A 21,305-nucleotide genomic window follows, 5' to 3' on the forward strand; every position below is an offset into this window, starting at 1 on the left:
AGTAATATGAAAGAGAAATTTTTCTACAGCCCTTCCAAAGTGATTCCTCCTGCGTGTTGATAAATACTGGAAAAACTCCTTCCTATAAAGTAGGAAATACTTTCCACATGGTATAGGAACTGCTTCCTATATGTACAATGCCTGGGAAACTAGAGGATACCTAAAATGGCAAAGGATTCGGGATGTATTTTGTGGTCTCTTCTTTGGCATGTTCCTAGTTCAGCAATGGAGAGCTGCAGGATTTTGAACAAGGGTTGGAGGCAGAAGGAGGGAAAAAATCATTTGTTCAATTCTGCCAAATCTGTTACAACAAATATACCGCCGGTACAAGCAGTCAGTGTGTTTCTATAAAGTGTACATACTTGGAGAGAGCTCCAAGAGAGCATCACTGAAGGCTAAAGTAATAGAAAAGAAAAAATTTTGAGGAAAAGGTAAAGGACCTGGGCTCGTCTTTTTCCTTTGGTTCCGAGAGACTGTTAAGTGCCTGCTCTGTTTGGCTTAAAGGGGAGATGAGCCTTCTTGCATTCAAATTCTCCAATAAAAACAGATTCCTCACTATCAGCCTCTTCTGATTCTCCCCACCTTATCCTTGTGGCCAGGGTGACTGTGGGATGTTTTTGGCCCAACACCAGCCTCTTGCATCTGTCCAGGTCTGGTGTGCTTCCTCTACCTAGCACACCAGTATGCCCTCTAAGCATAGTATGCTTATTATATTAGCATATTTATTACTGTCCTGCACTAAATGGTTGCTAAGGGACCTCCAAGGACTAATGTGCCTCCAAGAGTATCTAATTTGCTGTTAAGTGAAATCTCAGACACCAACCAAGGAAGAATCTAGTTCTAGGATTCTAGACCCCCATAATTCTTTTGATTTTCATTTGTTTATTTATAATGTAATTTGATCATGGGCTTCAAGCTAAAGGATTGCTACTACAGAACAGAGTAAACTAAAAGGAAAACTTGTGGTCTATGGCAGATGCTGATCTCAACCTGGGCGTTTAGCCAGTAAGGAGCACTACCTCTCTTTGACATGGGATTTAATTTCCACTAATTATAATGCTGATCCACTGGGTCCATTGTTGAAAGAATACAAAACAGAATCCTCTTTCTTTGAGAATTGCATTTATTATCTGCCCCTCGTCACACATGACAAATCATGGAATTTATCTGATAGTAAAAGGGCCAGAAAATCCATAGTCCAGCTGATAGAAAAGAGAACTAGAAATAGAAGGCTTGAAATCTGTTTCTGGTCTTTTCAGATTATAAAGGAAACAGTTATGTGAGAAAATATTTTTTTCAGCAAATTTCTTAGATAAGATTTTTCAAACTATGTAAAAAATTGATTTAGATAAATAAAAATAGAAGTCATTCCCCAAATGTAAGTAGTTAAGAAAGGAAGGAAAGAAGGAAGAGATAAGAGAAAGAAGGAAGGCAGGAAGAGAGAGAGAGAGAGAAAGAAAAAGAAAGGAAAAAAGACAAGAGGAAGGAAGAAAAAAGACAAGAGGAAGGAAAGAAGGAAGAAAGATGAAAAGGAAAGAAAAGGAAAGACTAAAAGGTAGCTTATACTAAGTGGCAAGGAAATTTTAGGGATAAAAAGTGCCAAAAGGAGAGAGCCATCAGCCTGGAGTGATTGGGGAAAGAGGTAAAAGTTGAGTCTGGATAGAAAGATAAGCAGAAGGATCATAGATCTATCTCTGGAAGCGACCTTAGAAGCCATCTTGAACAAGTCTCCCATTTTATACATGAAGAATCAGAATGAGAAAAGGCTAAAAGACTTGCTCAAGGTTGCCTGTGTCCCAGGTAGGTTGACTGACTCCAAATCAGGGACAGAAAGAACATCATAGATAGGAATCATTACCATCAGCACTTTTCAGACTTCTCTTACTTTCCTCATCTGAAAAATTGAGATAATAATATCATCAACTTACAGAAGCTGTCTTAAGAATCAAATGAGTTAACATACATAAAACATATCACACATTTGAGTGCTAAATAAGTAGCCTATTGGATAGAGTACTAGATTTTGAGTTAGGAAAACCTGAGTTTAAATCCAGCCTCATATACTTTCCAGCTCTGTGACCTTGGGCAAGTAATTTAACCTCTCCAAGCATCAGTTTCCTCATGTGTAAAATGGGGATAAATACTATTCATTTAAATATACATTTTTAAAAATCTGATATTGTCATTGTGGGTACTTGTTCTCCTAACATAGATTATAGTACAATGACTCAGTGGGGTGGTCATTACTGCTGTGTACAAAAAAGAAATCCTTGATCTGTTGGCTAACCTTCTGTTTTCTTTGACTTAGCTAGGCTAGTCATCAAAGGACAGACCTAATCTATTGCTAGTCCCATCCTCAAAACTTTTCTGTTTTAATAGCTTTAAAAAGCTATAAAAAATAGGTCTAAAAAGCACATACTATAGTGGAGAGAGCCTGAGACCTGAAATCAGGAGGATGTGGGTTTGAATCCCTTCTCAAGCCATATTGTTGTTTGTGAAGTTACTTCTCTTTCCAAGGTGCCAGTTTACCTCAACTGTGAAATGAGGTAGTTGAGCTGAATGACATCTAAGGATCACCTAGCTCTGCATTTATAATCCTCCCCTCTTATGGCTTGACAGTTCCCTCTCTAATGGAAGAAACTTCAAGAACTTTGGCTACTGACTCACTGCTGTGAGATAGCAGAGGCTGACTTTAGTGGGGATCTGGAAGTATAATTCACAGGGTAACAAGAGGGAATCCATTCTTTCTCCCAGTCACAAAGAACTGAGATGTTGTATCTCCCCTGCCTTATGCCCTCTCCCCAGATGTTTGGTTCAGAGTTGGAGATAAGGAAAAGCTTCAACCTTCAGCAGCCAAGTCTGAATCTTAAATTACACAAAAAATGAGCTCTTTACTGCCTGGTTATTCGAGGGTTGGCCAATAGATGTTTCATTCCAAAGTTTACCTGTGACAAAGTACCTTGAACGTAATTTTCTTTTCCTTAGTCCCTCATGGAATGACCTTGGAAATGTCCCTGGCACAGACCTCTACAAAAGCACCAAGGATTACAAAAATGTAAGTCTCTGTGATCTTCGCCATTGGGTTCATGGGATGAATACTTTCCAGGACTACTTACTCTCACCAAAGTTCCTAGGCATGCACTTCAGGTAACTTCTACCTGATGAACAACTTTGTTTTCTAATGCATCCAATAAGCTTTCTCAGGAATTTTTTAAAGGGATGTCCAGGGAGCCTTTATGGCGAGCTCCTATGATTTGTAGACAGGATGGTCTGTGGAGGCAGAGAATTGAAGTAGAAATCAAGAGGCCGACTTCTACTAATTTATTGATTCACTTGATGCAATCTTGGCCAAATCATTTCCCTTCCTAGGCCTCCATGGGCATTGCATAGAAGTTTCAATGAAGCTAATTTAGCTTTATATTGGGAAAAATGTCCTAACTAGAACTGTCCAAAAGTAGACTGGGCCACTTCAAGAACTCCCTATGCTTTGGAGGTTTTATGTAGAGACTAGAAGATAATTTCTCTGGTTCATTATAGTAGGGATTCCTTTTGGTTTTGAATTCAATTAGATGGTTGCTAAGACTGCTTCCGGTTCTTCAGTTATATGATTCTATTTCCTGATCTCTAATATTAGAGAGTTTTTAACTAGATGATCTCTAAAAGTCTTTTACTTAAACTCTGAATGCTATTTGGTTTGTCAGTTATGTTGTGTTGTAACCCCCAAGATAAGTGAAAGATTCCTACAAGTGTTACTAGGACTCGTTTTCTTCATTTATCTAATGAATTGGATAATATTTATTGGTGCCAGTGTAAATATTTTTATCTGTTTTATTTATTTATTTATTTTTGTTTTTAGAAAATTGTATTTAGTCAATTTATAACATTATTCCTTGATTACAAGAATCAGATTCTTTCCCTCCCTCTCCTCCCCCACCCCTTCCCATAGCTGAAACACAATTCCACTGGGTTTTACTTGTGTCCTTGATCAGAACCTATTTCCATGTTGTTGATGTTTACACTAGGATGATCATTTAGAGTCTACATCCCCAATCATATCCCCCTCAACCCATGTATTCAAGCAGTTGTTTTTCTTCGGTGTTTTTACTCCCACAGTTTTTCCTCTGGATGTGGATAGTGGTTTTTCTCGTAAATCCCTCCGAATTGTTCAGGATCCCAGTGTAAATATTTTAAAAGATCTTTGACACAACCAACAAGTAGCTATTCTGCAGATGCAAATAAAAACAAACTTAAAAACTTCCCATGCAAGGAAATGAAACACTTTCCATGCTCCGGAGTATTTGTAGAGTTTTGTTTTTGAAAGTTCCCAAGGCTCTTAAAATAAGTGTATAAGGATAGAAATTAATTAATTACAGAAATACTTTTCTCTCCAAACTACAGGTTGATGAACCCGAAGGAGTGAAGATTGTTAGCTTTTATAGTCCTATTTTTTATGGCAATATTGATGGCTTTAAAAAATGCCTCAAATCCACAGTAAGTAGTGTGTCATTGGAAATTATTTTACTTCCTTTGATTGTTCTTTCATCAACTATTTATTGTGTGCTTGATATTGGGATAGTGTTTAAAAAAAATCCACCAACACAAAATCCCTACCCTCAGGTAACATCAGATGAACAGCTAATGACAATTTAAATAACCTCAATGTTAAGTAGTACAAGACATCTTGCCCCATTAATCATGCTCTCTCTTTAATTTTCACACTCTTCTTATCGACTGGATCCTTCCTTCTTCCTTTAAATATGCCCACATTTCTTCCATTCTTAAAAAAAATCATTTGGTCCTTTCAAGCTAATTTCATTTAAAAACTCTTCATTGGTTTTGAGTGATAATACATGTATAATCCAGTGGAATTGCTTGTCAGTTCCAGGAAGGAGGAAAGAAGGGAGGGCGACAACATGAATCATGTAGCCATGGAAAAAACATTATTTTAAATATTAGAAAAATAAATATAATAAAAACTCTTTATTCCTACTTTCTCACTTCCCATTCCTCAACTTCTTGTTTTCTGGTTTCCATCTCTGCTTCTTTGTAAAACTGCTCTTCAAGGTCACCAATGATCTCTTTATTACTAAATCTAATGACCATTTTCTAGGTCTCATCATTCTTGATTTTGGTAGCATGAGAGATCCTTTCAGTGTTTTCATCACACGTCTCTTCCTACCTTTTTGAAGCATATCTTGGCAGACTTTTTCAGGATCAATATCTATGTTCTGCCCCTGTGCAAGAGACCCATTGGGGTTATGTCCTTGACCTTCTTTTTCTTTTCACTACTGACTCCTTCAAAATAATCTCCTTTTGATCTCAGAAACCCCACTTGAATTCAACTCTCATCTCAATGTGGAAGATTCCCAAATATTTTTTTAAACTCTTACTTTCTGTCTTAGAATCAATACTTTGTATTGGTTCCAAGGCAGAAGAGTGGAAAGGGCTAGGCAATGGGGGTCAAGTGACTTTCCTAGGGTCACACAGCTAGGCAGTGTCTGGGGTGAGATTTGAACACAGGACCGCCTATCTCTGGGCCTGACGCTCAATCCACTGAGCTACCCAGCTGTCCCTGATTCCCAAATATTGAGCCCACCTCTTCTGAACTTCTGTTTTTCATCTGGATGCCCTATCATTTTCCTAATCTCAGCAGAGCTCAGGTGCCATCTTGTTACTCTTGTCTCCACGTTTCCTGTATCCATCCCTTTCTCTCCACATATGCTATCTCTCATTTACACTATTGCAAGAATCTCCTCATTGGGCTCCCTTCAACTAACACTTCCCCTCTCTAACCCCCCCCCCCCAATAGCTTCCAAAATGATATTCCTAAAAAATAGATCTGACCATGTTGCTCCTCCCTCACTCATGAAGCTTCTGTGATTCCTTCTTGTCTCCAGGACAAAATGCAAACCCATCTGTTTGGCACTTAAAACCCTTCACAATCTGTCTCCAGTTGATCTCTTCAGACTGATTACACATCACTCCCCCTCAGACGCTCTGTGGTGTCTAGTCCAACTGGATTACTCATTGTACCAACATCCATCTCCCACCCCTGCACCTTTGAACAGGCTGTTTCCCATTTCTAGCTATCTTGCACTAACCCCAGGCCTGAAATGACCTCTTTTCTCACTCCTACCTCATAAAACCCACAACTTCCTTCAAGGCTCAGTACAAGTGCCAACTTCTGTAAGAGATCTTTTCTTGATTCCCCCAGTTGTTAGTTTTCCAACTACTTTGTACTTGTTTTTCTATCTTTAATTGACTTATCTGTGTACATGTTGCACTCTCCTTACCCCTAGTAAAATGTTTTCTCCTTGAAAGGAGTCTAGCCTGGAACACAATACATGCTTAATAAAAGCATGGTAAATTGAATTTTTTTTAAAATTTTATTTAACTAGTCAATTTAGAACATTATTCCTTGGTTACAATAATCATATTATTTCCCTCCCTCCCCTCCCCCGACCCTCCCATATTCCACGTGAAATTCCACTATTACATGTGACCTTGATCAGAACCTTTTTCCATGCTGTTGGTGTTTGCACTAGGATGTTCCTTTAGAGTCTACATCCCCAATCATATCCCCTCAACCCATGTGATCAAGCAGTTGTTTTTCTTCTGTGTTTCTACTCCCACAGTTTTTCCTCTGAATGTGGATAGTGTTTTTTCTCGTAGATCCCTCCAAGTTGTTCAGGATCACTGTATTGCCACTAATGGAGAAATCCATCACCTTCGATTATACCACAGTGTATTAGTCTCTGTGTACAATGTTCTCCTGGTTCTGCTCCTCTCGCTCTGCATCACTTCCTGGAGGTTGTTCCAGTCTCCATGGAACTCCTCCACTTTATTATTCCTTTTAGCACAATAGTATTCCATCACCAACATATACCACAATTTGCTCAGCCATTCCCCAATTGATGGGCATCCTCTCATTTTCCAATTTTTTGCCACCACAAAGAGCGCAGCTATGGATATTTTTGTACAAGTCTTTTTGTCCATTATCTCTTTGGGGTACAAACCCAGCAGTGCTATGGCTGGATCAAAGGGCAGATATTCTTTTGTCGCCCTTTGGGCATAGTTCCAAATTGCCCTCCAGAATGGCTGGATCAGTTCACAACTCCACCAGCAATGAATTAGTGTCCCTACTTTGCCACATCCCCTCCAGCATTCATTACTTTCCTTTGCTGTCATGTTAGCCAATCTGCTAGGTGTGAGGTGATACCTCAGAGTTGTTTTGATTTGCATCTCTCTGATTATAAGAGATGTAGAACACTTCTTCATGTGCTTGTTAATGGTTTTGATTTCTTTGGCTGAAAACTGCCTGTTCGTGTCCCTTGCCCATTTGGCAATTGGAGAATGGCTTGATTTTTTGTATAACTGATTTAGCTCTTTATAAATTTGAGTATTAAATTGAATTTATAAAAATTACAATCCAGATGTTTTAACTTGCTTCTTTTCAAAGGTTGGATTTGATGCAGTTCGAGTGTATAATAAAAGGCTCAAAGCACTGAGGAAGATACAGAAGCTTATCAAAAAGGGACAGCTTCGAGCAACAAAGGTAAAAATGTATTTTTCTTTCTTCTCCTCACTTGCATTTCTGAACACATGTTGAATGACTGAAATTAAAATTGAACCATTTTGGCAACCAGATGCTTACATTCACATGTCATACAAACAAACAAACAGAACACCTGGCCTAAGGTTTTGAACAAAGGCAGATTGCCTCCCTGGGAATTTAGGGTGAAATGTTTCATCATAAAAGAATGTCCATCTCATTTCTAAACTTTATTGTTGATGGAAGGTACACAGAGATAGAAAAATAAATTTGTCTTAGCATCAGATCTCTCACAATGTGGGTTAAATTGGTACACTAGATAGAGCACAAATCTAAGATTAAGAAACTAGGACTTTACACCAGACTCAGTTACAAACCAGCTGTATGACATTGGGCAAGTGATTTTATCTCTCTGGTTCTTTGTTTGCTGTTTCTTTATCTTAAAAAAATATGGGATTGTATTAGATAATCTCAGATCGCTCCAAATTCTAAGAGTCTATAATGCTCAGATCTCCACAAAATTCCTGATTATCTTACTCATTATCTTGCTGGTGTTTCTTTTGGTGAAATCTAGCATATGGTCTTCTAAATCTAGAATTATCTGGCTCTTCTGCTCTTTGTTTTTTTTTTATATCTATAGAAGGCACAAAGTTTGGATTTAGGGGACCTTTCCTTCTATAAGTGCTCTCAAGAAAAACTTGTGTCAATTTAGCAAAATAAATGAATTGAGAGGTCTTCTCTTTCAATGCAATAGTTGGAATCATGGAATTTTAGAGGACTTTAGACACTCTCATCAAATCAACTTATGTTAAAGAGTCTTGCCTAAGGTCACACAGCTAGTGGGGAAGAACTGAGAGGAAAATCCAAGTCTCTTGCCTACTCAATTAATTCTTTCCATTATACCATTATCTCTTCACAATCTCTTTCTAGGCTTTAGCTTTATACAATGAAAGAAGAAAGGGAAAGTGATGGAGTAGATCTGGATTGGACTCAGGGAGCCCTAGGTTCAAATGCTGCCTTTGGCATTTTACCAGCCATGTGACTCTAGGCAAGCTATTTAACCTGTCATGGCCCCAATTTCATCATTTGTGAAATGGGGGGAAAATGAATGAAGGAAAAAACAAAGAAGTATTTATGAAGTGTTTACTATATGAAACTCACTGGGAACCCACATAAAAGCAAGATAGTCCTTGTTCGTGTGAAACTTACTTTCTAATGAAGGAGACTCATGACTACATGTCAGATTGAAAAATAACATGGTTCTTAGAGTCCAGGGTCAAAGGGGTTGGTAATGCACCTTTTAAAGTCATTTCTACTGATGAAATCAAATCCCCTGATGTAGAACATGGGGCTTGCTACCTAGGGTGATGGCTGGGCTGAAAGGGGAATTGATGGTCCTCCACTGATGCTATTGGTGATGGCAAGGAAGGCAGGCACCCTCTCCAAAGTGCTTCTTCCTCTCAATGATGGCAGTGGGGCCAAGGGGAGAGGAAGGACTCATGTTCTGGAGGCACTATCACTACAAAGCCTCCGGGGTCAGGTTCCTTAGCTATCTCTATTGCATTCTTGATCTCTGTGGGATAGAGACCTAGTTGGTGGTGTTGCAGGGTCAAAGGGTATTATGCACAGTTTTATAGTCTTTTTGACATAGTTCACAACTCCACTAGTGGTGCATTAGTGCCCCAATTTTCCCATATCCCCTCTGATATTTATCATTTCCCTTTTCTGTCATATGAGTCAATCTGATAAATGTGAGGTGGTACCTCAGAGTTGTTTTAATTTGCATTTTTCTGATCAATAATAATTTTGAGCATTTTTTCCATATTTCCATATGTCTAGAGATAGCTTTGATTTCTTTGTCTGAAAATTGCCTATTCATATCCTTTAATTCTTGTAGGCAGATTGTGATTGATATAATGCCAGTGGTTTGACTTGCCTGGCAAATGATACTTGTAGGGGTCAAATCAGATAATATATGTAAAGTCCTTTGCTTTTGCTTAAAGTGTTGTTACTATTACTATTACCTTAAATTTATTTGAAGCAAACTTTGGAAGCAAATTCCTGATTTCACACATATTGTTCTTGGAATTGTCTAATTGGTTTAGAATGGCATCGTCAGTGATGCCTGTGCCACTAATCAAGGTTTTGAGCCTGACGAAGATCCTGAAGACCCTGAAGACCTGGATATTCCAACTAAAGAAGTTGAGATCCGAGTAGATTGGAATTCAGAACTTCCCGTCAAAGTGAATGTTCCTAAAGTCCCCATTCACAGTCTTATCCTTGATTTTGGAGCAGTGTCATTCTTGGATGTTGTTGCAGTGAGATCACTAAGAATGGTATATTTTTGTCTTATTCTTATGCAAAAAATTCTAGCTATTGACTTACATGCAGTTTCCAGCTAATTCATTAATATCTGGTTGTACTGAGCCCGGGGGAAAGTAAATGACTTCGAGCTGGTCATTATTCTATTTTTTTTTTCTGTGCATAAGATATGGAGCCTAGGGATCTCTGATAGCTTTGCTTTTTTGGCATTTGGAAACCCGGGTTCACATATCCCAGCCCTGTAACTTGCTTAGCTGTGTGACTTTGGGTAGATCACTTGACCTCTCTGCCTCACTTGTAAATTAAGAGACTAGATGGTCTCAAAGTCTTTCAAGCTCCAAATTCAAAGTATTTTTTTAAAAAACCTACAAAAAAATCAATCTCAAAAATTCTGTGAAACAAAGCCTCTGCAAAGATTTTTTACATGAATGGCAGGGCAAAAGTTGTCAGATGCTAGAATTTAAAGGGTCTGACACTAATGAAAAATAGTAAATATCAGAACAAGAAATAAGTCAGGAATTGAGAAAGTCAAGGAGCAAGTTGAAGAGTATGAAATGAATTACTAGAGGTCAGGAATAGACAGGAGATGGGAAATTCAGGTTGGGAGGCTACAAATTAAGAGAAAAACAAATATTAGGCTTCAAAACTGGCAAAAGTCTCAAATCCAGGCAAACAGATAATTTGACTCAAAATACAGGCAATCAGCCTACAGTAATAGAAACCGTCAGCTGAGGTAAGGTCTAGGTCAGCTAGAATTCAGTTTGTTTTATTAAATATTTTCTAATGTGTTAGGTGTTGGGGATTCAAGACCAAAAAAATAGTTCTTCCCTTAGGGAGTTTACATTCTACCTGGGGATAACCACATATTACACACGTAAACACAAGATAATTTAATAAGGGATGGGAGGAACAAGCAGGAGAATCAGGAAAGGCATCCTAAAGGAAGTGGAGCTGGTTCCTGAAGGGAAGCCAAGGATACTAAGAGGCAGAAGTGAGGAAGAAGTAAAATTTAGGCATGTGGGAGAGCCTTTGCAAAGGAACACAGACAGGAAAAGAAATAGCAGGTAGGTAAATTCGAGTGGAATGCAGGGCGTGTGAAGGAGAGTAATGGGAAATAATTGAAAAAGCAGGGCAGAACCTGGCTAGAAAGGACTTAAAATGTTAAGCTGGGGAATTCATAGTTTATCTTAGAGACAATAAGAAGCTACAGAATCTCCTTGAATGGGAGAAATACATGGTCAGGTCTTTGTTTTAGAGGATTATTTTGGCAGCTCTTTGGTCTCTGCTGCAAATCTCCCCCTTCTCCAATCCTATAGATATGGGAATCATCTGTGGAAAGATGGTCATAGAATTGATAAGAGCTGATGAGATTACCAAGAATGAGAGCCTGGGACAGAACCTCAGGGTACATTCATTTTTAGGTTGTGGGACCTGGGTAATGGAAAGGAAATTTAAAAGGAGGCATAGGAGGAAAACTATCATGTAAAGTACTGTCATGAAAGCTGAAGACAGAGAATATTCAAGAGGAGATGTGGTCACTTGTGTCAAAAGATGCCGAGAGGACAGGAAGGAAGGAGACCTAGACAAGCCCATCAGATTTATTCATTCAGTGTCCGGCTTTGGAAGGCAGGCAAGAGAAGACAATGAGTATAAAGGGACCTTTCTAGGAGTTTGCCTGTGAAAAGAAGATTTATAGGACTGATAAACTTGAGGAATTTGAGAGGGTCAAGTGAAGGTTTTCTTTCTTTTTTTTTTAATTAATCTTAAATTCTTATCTTCTGTTTTATAATGGATACCAAGCATACATTCTAAGGCAGAAGAGCAGAAAAGATTAAGTTACATGGGATTAAGTGACTTGCCCTAGGCCACATAGCTAGGAAATGTTTGAGACCAGATCCAAACCCATGTTCTCCTGATTCTAGTGGCACTCTATCCACTGTGCTGCCTGGCTATTCCTGAGGATTTTCTGAAGAGATGAAGCCCATAGAAAAAGAGAAAAGGCTCTTAAGTGCTCCCTTTTTACAAGTGAACTTCATTACTGAGAGAGGTCATAGGTCCACTTTACTTTTTTCTGATCATACCACACTTGAAATATTGTGTCCAGTTCTGAGCCATGTATTTTGGGAAGGATATTAGCACATTATAAAGCTTCCAAAAATATGACCAGAATGGTGAAGGAACTAGAAATCATGCTATCCAAATATTAGTTGATGGAAATGAGAAGAAAAGAAGATATTTTATACTAAAATCAACCCCCCTCCCCCCCCATACATATCTACATGTAGCCATGAACCAACTGAAGGAAGGTTTTGGCTTTTAATCTATTAAAAAAAAAAACAACTTCTCTATCTTATATATATGAAGTGTATTTCTCCAACTTAAATGCAAGATATTGCATTTATCCTTATTAAATTTTATCTTATTAGATTTTTGACCAGTTTTCTAGCCTGCCAAGATCTTTTTTGCATCTTCCCTAACATTTAGTGCATCAGCTATACTTCTTTGCTTCAATGCAAAATCCTCCTATTTATTTGAGGAACTTTTTAGAGCTGTGTAATACTTTAGTGATTAGATGCTACAGAAATAGGGCTATATTAATTCACCAACATATGAATCATGTATGAATTTACAACATTAAAAGTTCCCCTTTCTTTTCAGATTGTAAAAGAATTCCACCGAATTGATGTGAATGTGTACTTTGCTTCACTTAAAGGTAAGTGTGTTTAAGCGTGCATATACTTATTCACAGAGTTTTCTGCCACTTCTCATCCCAGCCCTTTGGAATTTGGAGACTTTGTGTGTGAAAATACACAACTTTCTCTTCATTCAATAGTACTGGAAATGGATTGAAGCCTGTTCTGTTGACTGAGTTGCATCAGTGAGAAAATATAAAAGTGGGAAGGGATGGCCTTCCCATTAAATGAAATACTTCAAGTGGATATCTTTCCCCTAACCCTTCCACCTCTCTGAAGAAAAACTTTCTTGAATATGAAGAAGTTTTTCTTGGGATATAGTCACTTTGAAAGATGTAGAACAATTTTCTATTCTGTTTTCCCATAGCCAATATTTCTCTCTCCAGACAGGCCAACATATGTAATTTCATGCTGATTCCAATGTACAGTATTTTTATTCTTTTGCAATATATAAGAAGTAAAGGACCTGAGCCCATCTCTCAAGAACCTTATGATATTTTATGAGGAAAGGATGGATATGGAATTCTGCTATCATGAACATATGTGTTAAGAAAACAAAAGCATAGCACTATGCAAAATTGTGCAATAAGAATCATAGAGCCTATGAAGGAAATGGAGTTAAAGGGAGGAAACTCAAAAACTTTGTCAGTGTCACATAAAATAATATAGGAAACTCATTTTTAAAATAGCATAATTTTATTCATGTTGAATGATTAAGAAATACATAAGCACTATAATAATTAGTGGTCTCAGAGTGGAATCAAGATGATGAAGTGAGAGGAAATATTTTTTGTCTGGTTCACCCAGTATACCTCCTCCATAGCAACATAAAAAATGGCTAGCCTGAATTCTGATGAAGAAAGTTAAGAAAAAATCAGGGTGAATAATTTTTCTAGCCCAAGGCAGCTTAGGAAAATAGAGAGGTCTAAGGTCTGGTGAGGAGGACAGAGCAAAGAAAGAGGAGCACCAATCAGAGAACCTAGGCAGGAAGTCCTGGGGCAGAAGGAGATCCCAGGGGTTGACAGCAGGAACAGGCGTCATTTGGAAGTTTTGTTGTTTACTACCCAGTTCTGAGTCCCCAATTTAAGATGGAAAGGTACAGTTCAAGGAAGCATAAGATCTAACTTGGTACTGAGGAAAGAAAAAGAGTTCCAGAAACTTGACTATGCAATTGAGACTAGAAAACTCCTCAATTCTATCCCAGCATAAAAGCCAGCAATAGAATAACCAGGGGAGGAATGTCCCAGACCAAAGGGGAGCCAGTAGTCCAATCACTCCGAATCTGCAGAACCTCTCATGGGACCAACAACTGAGTCCAGCAAGTGTCTACTAAAATTCAACCATACACAGGCCAACAAACTCAAACTTGAATCAAGAACTTGGAGAGCTCATACCAGAAGAATAGTGAACAGACTTCTTTCCTAAACACAGTACTTTGGGAGCACTGAAAACCTGCAAAGCTCAAGACTGGATTGTGAAATTGGCAGAAGAATGTAAAAGGACAAGAGACCAAGCCAGACATCTCCCTCCTCAAGAAATGAGCAGAGCCCAATACTAACATAAAGTCCAAAGACATAGATTGGAAGAATGAACAAACAAAAAAAGAACCTGACTGTAAAAGAGTATTCTGGGAAAAGAGAAACTCAACACACAACACCTAGTGGCCAAGTCTGTGGCCTCAAGGTAGTGCTCTATCTGAATTCTACCCAAGTAGGTTGGGTCTCAGTTCTGAGACTCTGGGCTGGAGGCCATAGTGGAAGGGGCGGGAGTAGGGAAAGAAGGTTGAAACGACTCAGACCAACCCTTCTCTATTCACAACTCCTACTGCATCAGAAGATATACAATAAATATGGCCCTTTACCTTGACAAAGACCTGAAGTTTGCTTGTGAAAATGGGCATCAGAAGGGTTGCAGATTGTAAGTTATTATGAAGTGGTACAGTTTTTTTCATATTCTCTTGATGCTTCTGGAAGAAGAAATCTTACAAAAGCAAACTTGAAATTTGAGTTACATATTTTGTCACCAGGGGCATAGCTTATTTATATTTCACTAACATCTTATCAGATTTAGTATTTGTCCTTTTCATGCTACAATTTTATCAGGTAGAATACGGGCACTGAATTGATCATAGGTCCTCTGATTAATCCCCCACCCTCTCTATATATACAGATACACACAGAGCAGAGAATATAAGAAAGTAGTACATAATTAAGTGCCAGATTTGTACTGAAAGCCAATACATAAATATATACATTCACCTGCACAAATATACAGAATTATTGAATGTAGTGTAGATAAAGGAGAACAATACCTACCTGGAGAGGCAAAAGTTTTCTTAGAGGAAAAAAATGTTTTTAATCAGAAAAAAAATTATTAGTATGTCTTTGTAAAATCAAGATTGGACTTATGGGACTTATTGGAGTAATTGGATTATATGAATTGTATTTGAAGTGAATTGTAAAAGCTATTATATAAATATCTTTTATGTGTTAGGAGAATGTAAGCTCTTGGAATAGTACATATGACATACATTTACTCTGCATGTATTTTGTACAGACTTAACTATTTACATGTTGTATTATCCCCATTAGAATGTAAACTCTTTGAAGGCAGGAATTTTTTTTTTTGCATTCCTTTGTATCCTTAGAGCTTAAAGTGGTTGGCACATAGTAAGCACTTAAGTTCTTCTTTTTTTTCTTTTTTAAATAAACCCTTACCTTCAGTCTTGGAGTCAATACTGTGTATTGGCTCCAAGGCAGAAGAGTGGTAAGGGCTAGGCAATGGGGGCCAAGTGACTTGCCCAGGGTCACACAGCTAGGAAGTGGCTGAGGCCGGATTTGAACCTAGGACCTCCCGTCTCTAGGCCTGGTTCTCAATCCACTGAGCTACCCAGCTGCCCCCAGCACTTAAGTTCTTGTTGATTAATTATTTTATTTTTTAATAAGCTTTTATTGGGATCTTCTGTTTCTTACATCATCATAGTTATCCCCAATGTTCTTTTTTAAAAAATCCTCATATTCTGTGTTAGAATCAATACCAAGTATCAATTCCAAGGCAAACAAATGGTAAGAGCTAGGCAATTGGTTTTAAGTGACTTGTCCAGGAAGTGTCTGAGGTCAGATCTGAACCCAGAACCTCCTGTCTTCAGGCCTGGTACTCTATATAGTAAAGAACATTGGGGATAACTGTCCCTATCTTACACTCCTCTCCTCAGAGAACCATCCCATGTGACAAATTGTATTAATTATCTTTCAACATGAAGTACATAACTACTTTTCCAGCTCAAGTCTGTGTGTGTGTGTGCGTGTGTGTGTGTGTGTGTGTGTGTGTGTGTGTGTGTTCTTTGTGTGTGAGAGACAATGATTACTTTAGGGCTATCACCAGTCAACAAATATTTATTAAGTGCTTATGTGCAAAGTACTATGCTAACTAAGCTGGGGACAGAGGAAGGGGGAAATGCCAAGAAATGCAAAAATATGATCCTTGCTTGGAAGAAGCTCACTTTCTAATGAAGGAAGCGAAATGCAAACAACTATGTACATAGAAGCTATATAAACAAACAAACAAACAAAAAAAAACCTTACCTTCTGTCTTAATATCAACTCAGAAGAGTGTTAACGGCTAGATAATTTGGGCTAAGTGACTTGTCCATAGTTACACAGCTAGGAAGTATCTGAGACTAGATTTGAACCCAGGTCCTCCAAATTCCAGTGGCTCTCAATTCTCTGTACTACTTAGCTGCTTCTGAATCTATATAAACTTTTAGGATGTCAATGTTTGAAAAATATCCTTGCTTCCCTGGGAATGCAAATTGAATGTATATGTTGACTTTTGGAGTCAGAAGCAAGAGGATATTAATCATCTACTTTGATGGTATGGAGTTGTAGTTCTTTCATTCCTCTTAACTTGAACATAATTTTTAAAATTTTTCTTCTAAGACCATGTAATAGCAAAGCTGGAACAATGTGCCTTCTATGAAGATAACATTGTAAAGGACATGTTCTTCCTGACTGTTCATGATGCTGTGCTATACATCCAGAGTCAAATTAAAAACGAAACTGTTCAAGACCCTATCTTGGAAAAGGTAAGCATTGAATCTCTGTGCCTTTCTTCAAAAGAGATAGAAAGCTTTCTAAAAAGCCATTGGGTATATAAGAAGACCCCCATACTCAACATAATATGTTTAACCCATATTTGTTAAAAAATACATTTTTACATATGAAATTAGTCATATATTGCCTTTGCAGAAGACTGCATATGAAACTCAGGTTTATAAATGGAGTTAAAATGAATTAAATACTACGATCCTTTGATATTTGGAAGCTCTCAAATCAGAAGTGATTTCAAAAAAAAGTTTGCCATTCTGCAGACCAGGTGGAAAGAAAAATGAGGTTGTCTTCACAAAATAAAAGAAACTTACTGGTTTTTTAAAAGCTTCCTTGTTTTGTGAACCTTCTCACCAAATATACAGGAGATCTCGACTTTGAAAAAAATTTCTAGCCTGGTCTGGTCTGGCTTTAAAGAGTAACCTCAGCATTTAGAACCCTGCTTTAAATTTTCTCACCCTACTGAATTTGGTCAAAGAAGATACTTTATGCTTTAGTGATCCTACCTTTTAACTCAGAACTATATTTAAGATTCCTTTTGTCTGATGTCAGACCACTGCTCATGCTTTATACTTAATTATATCTCCATTGCTCTTCCTGGCATTTGGCAGATACTCATAGTAAATATTCGTTATTGACTATGTACCTCTTGGTTTTCCACTGTTTTTTGAGCATGATTTGGGATAGGTCAGAGGATATGGGAACCATACCTCACATTTCCATCCTACTACAATGTCTTTCCAAGGGCTGATCCCATAGCAAATGCCCTCAATCCTAGTTATATCCTTGCTTTTAACTTTCCCAGTTAATCCCCATCATAGCTCTCCAGTCATGTCTACAAAAGTAAAAATAATAGGTCCTTGAGATGGGTAATTATGTTCTTAGTGAGAAGTAACTTTGTTCTCTTTGTCAAGATAAATCTGATGCAAGAATATAAAGATCCTCTTGAAATAATGGACAGAGAGGTGAATGAGGGTGGTCTGGATGTCCAGGATGAGGTATGATTATTATTTTTAAATAAAAATCATTTATTATATTTTTAATACATTAAAATGAATGTCTGATTGGGAACTGACCCAAAAAAAGTGTGTACAGAAGGTATCCCAAGGAGTCATCCTAACTGCAAGATAACATCTTTGTTTTTGGACAGTTTACATTATGAAAATATTATTTTAATTCCCTTAAGTTCCTATCCTTTGGACCTATTTCTGCCCCTTGGAGCAATCTATGATGTCTCCTCCCTCTTCCACATTGATATCGCCCTTTCTGTATATCTCCTCCTAAGTTTATTTTCACCAGGCTAAATATCTTCAATATTCTCAGCCTATATTTGTAAAATTGAGTTGACATTTATCTTTCTTTTTAAAGAAAATCAATCCTAAAATCCTTGAGATAACTTTGAATTCTGATTCTTAGGTGTATATATAAATACATGCACACATACATATTTCAATTAAAATTTTTATAATCACAGACTATAGCTATACTCTTGCTTTAAGAAGACCTTAGAATGAGATTTCAAAAAGCCATTAAGTCTGGTGTATTACTTGACCTTTAAGAGGAGTCAAGATCTAGTTCCTTTCAATAGTTTGCTTTTCTATTGCATTTGTGATGTGATCAGATTTATAAAGTTCAGTTTGAATGCAACTCTTCAGGAACACATCTATTGGGAGATACACCCCAAATGAGTGCAATTCATATAACTCAGAAGTAAGAAAAGAAGCCAGTTAAATTTAGATACATTAATTTTACTCTTTTTACTTTGTTTCTACAGGCAATGCGTCGACTTGCTTCCTGATGGAAAGCTACTGAAGTTGGCACCACCATAGACTGTGTAGCAATATTTACAAACCCATGTCATGCTATGGAAACATTTTTTGTCTTGACTATTTCTTTGAATTTTAAAACTCATTTGTTTTCTATTGCATATTTTAAAAAACATTTGTGTGTTTTTCTCTTAAGACCATCATTAGCTCACCTCTGTTCTGCACAGAATGGCTAATGAGAAAAACAGGTGAAGCAAATTTTAAGAGTATATGCTGAATATATAGTGAAGATTCTCCCATGAAAAGGGGTAGATTTGCTATTCATGTAAAAGGAGGTGCATGTTTATTTCCAGCCCCAAAATGTAAATCAGTGGTAGTGACGCATTCGGAATGACTGGGATCAATCTTTTGTGTGACTCTGAAACTCACAGAAAATTAAGGTTCCATCTTGTCTTTATCAATGCAGGCAGGTCTGCCTAAAGCATAAAGCAATGAAAAATAAAGAGCACAACTATTTACACTGGTTTATTTCCATTAAGGCAGAAATAACATTACAATCTATTATGATAATATGATTAAAGTCAATCTTTTCTCCCCTAAAATACCAAATTAGCACATGATAAAGAAATGTTACTCTCTGTGAATTGAGGCCTAATCAGATTTTAGAAGCTATAAAATTGTACTAATATACTTGTGAAAAATGTACTTCTGCAGAGAGGTGTAGATTTGAAGGGAAAGGAGGTCACTGAAGGCATTGTGCATCTTTTCTAAAGTGATAGTTTTAGGGACTTTATCATTAATCACAACTGAAACAAGGGAAAATACGAACGTTTCTGGGGTCAGACAGCCCATATCATGCTTAAAAGGAAATGTTTATGTATATATCGTATGCATATTCTGTATATGCATATCATGTTTGTTTTTAAAAGTCAAGACTGATTTGAGTTGGTAGTGTAGGCCATTCTAAAATCTAACATTAATTGTGTGAGCACTTTAAAATTCATATCCTTTAAAAGAAAAGCTATTATACTATTAACACTTACAAGAGCATTGTGATAGAGGTATACTTTTATTAGCTTTCTTTAAAACTGCTTGCATTTTATATAAAAAACTAGCTTTTAGTAAATTCTAAACATATAATATATAAAACCAAAAAATATATCAGAGAAAATATTTAATTTTGAAAATCATTAAACTGCGGAAAACAATACCTTTTAAGATGCTCTAAATTAAGAGGGATTTTGGAATTGACAATAAATATATACTTGTATATACATACGTATACACAGAATTGAAAAAAATCCAGATTTTTAAACAACAAACTTTATTATTTTTCCGAGTGCCAATGCATTATTAGGTTTTATAAAAAATATTGGAGTAGGGGCCATTAGGTGGCTCAGTGGACAGAACCAGGCCTAGAGATAAGAGGTCGTGGGTTCAAATATGGCCTGTGACACTTTAGCTCAATGATCCTAGATATTTGACCCCCATTGCCTAGCCCTTATCACTCTACTTCTTTGGAACCAATACATTGTATTGATTCTAAGATGAAAGATAATGGTTTAAAAAAAAGAATATTGGAATATGATTGGTTCTGTAAATTTCTTTCATTCTATAATTAATGAAGTTGCATTTAGAGAGAAAAAAAGGTATAGCAACTAAATTGAGAATATGTGTCTTATTTAAAGGTTAGTTCTGTATTTAGCATTTATGTGTGAAATTCCATAGGTCTGATAGCTAATCATAAATGTCCAAAGACAGAATCCCTTTTTTTTCTAAGTAAAAAACAAATATAAATAACAATCATAGGATTTAGAATTAGAAAAGACCTTAGAATCATCTTGTCCAAGAAAACTAAGGCCTGAATAGGTTAGATGACTTGCCCAAGGTCATGTAGAAAGAAGATAATGGACTTGGGATTTGAACCCAGGACTATCTTACTCTAAATTCAGTGCTCCATTTACTATGTCATACTACTTTCTACTACTTATAGAAATAATTTTTTTTTTGTATACCAGGTCTGAATAGTTAAGTGGAAACATCATAAAATCAAGGAGCATAACTTAAATACCTCCCAAATGAGCTAAAATGTACTATAATGCAAGAAATTTTTTAATGTTCCAAAGATATATTGGACTTTAATCTGATTTCAAATTTCTTCTGAGTCTTGGACCTGTCTGTTTAGTGACTATTTTAGCCCTAAAAAGCTAGCTGTAAAATGAGTCCTGGTAGGAAAAGAATGTATGCCTCTGTTTAATAGGAAGAATATGCAGTTTGGTCTTTTTCTGAGATGGAAAATACTACAGTCACATATTTTATAATAAAGTTATTGGAAGTTTGTAAAGCCCAGTGTGTATTTGTGAGCATTGCAGGCCATACGTGAGATGACTAATTTTCCAAATAGGTCCTAGGAATGCCATTTCTTTATGCATTTATGTGACCTATAAATATCTTTACCTTCACTGAAAGTTTTACTTGAAATTAACGCCTATTTTGTTATATTTTAAACTTTTATGAATAAGATTTTGATATTGTAAAGAGATTTAAATAGGAAAAAAATCATGTACATATTGAAAATATTTGCACATATTTTTGTTAATGTAAAGTTACCTTTTAAAAGACTATGTGTTCTTTAAAATTATTAAATAAAACATGGAAAACAAACTTCTTGCTTTTTTTTAGTTTGCCTTTATTGCTGCCATCCCAGCATCTTCTCATCATTTCTTTACCTACATTGCCATCTGCCTTGTGTGAATTTTCATTTAGAAAAGAGGCATTTACTGCCATGATTGTTGTTAAATCTTGAATTCTGTCTAAATCTGACTAATAAGTTTCTGCAGTTGTTTCATTCAAAACAATTTATTAG

General features: G+C 36.8%; 1 protein-coding gene across 1 annotated transcript in view; it reads left to right on the forward strand.

The window, feature by feature from the left end:
- The window catches only part of SLC26A4 (solute carrier family 26 member 4), a 62,008-nt gene extending 40,905 nt beyond the window's left edge, over window positions 1-21,103 (forward strand). The window contains exons 14-21 of the mRNA XM_001363561.5: window positions 2,986-3,055; window positions 4,399-4,491; window positions 7,460-7,555; window positions 9,658-9,888; window positions 12,533-12,587; window positions 16,506-16,651; window positions 17,588-17,671; window positions 18,448-21,103. Of these exons, the coding sequence (XP_001363598.1) occupies window positions 2,986-3,055; window positions 4,399-4,491; window positions 7,460-7,555; window positions 9,658-9,888; window positions 12,533-12,587; window positions 16,506-16,651; window positions 17,588-17,671; window positions 18,448-18,471 (799 nt within the window). The 3' untranslated portion in view covers window positions 18,472-21,103. The remainder of the gene's footprint in view (window positions 1-2,985; window positions 3,056-4,398; window positions 4,492-7,459; window positions 7,556-9,657; window positions 9,889-12,532; window positions 12,588-16,505; window positions 16,652-17,587; window positions 17,672-18,447) is intronic.
- Window positions 21,104-21,305: the final 202 nt, after the last annotated feature.

The sequence above is a fragment of the Monodelphis domestica genome, chromosome 5, assembly GCF_027887165.1.
Source record: "Monodelphis domestica isolate mMonDom1 chromosome 5, mMonDom1.pri, whole genome shotgun sequence".
Taxonomy (NCBI): domain Eukaryota; kingdom Metazoa; phylum Chordata; class Mammalia; order Didelphimorphia; family Didelphidae; genus Monodelphis; species Monodelphis domestica.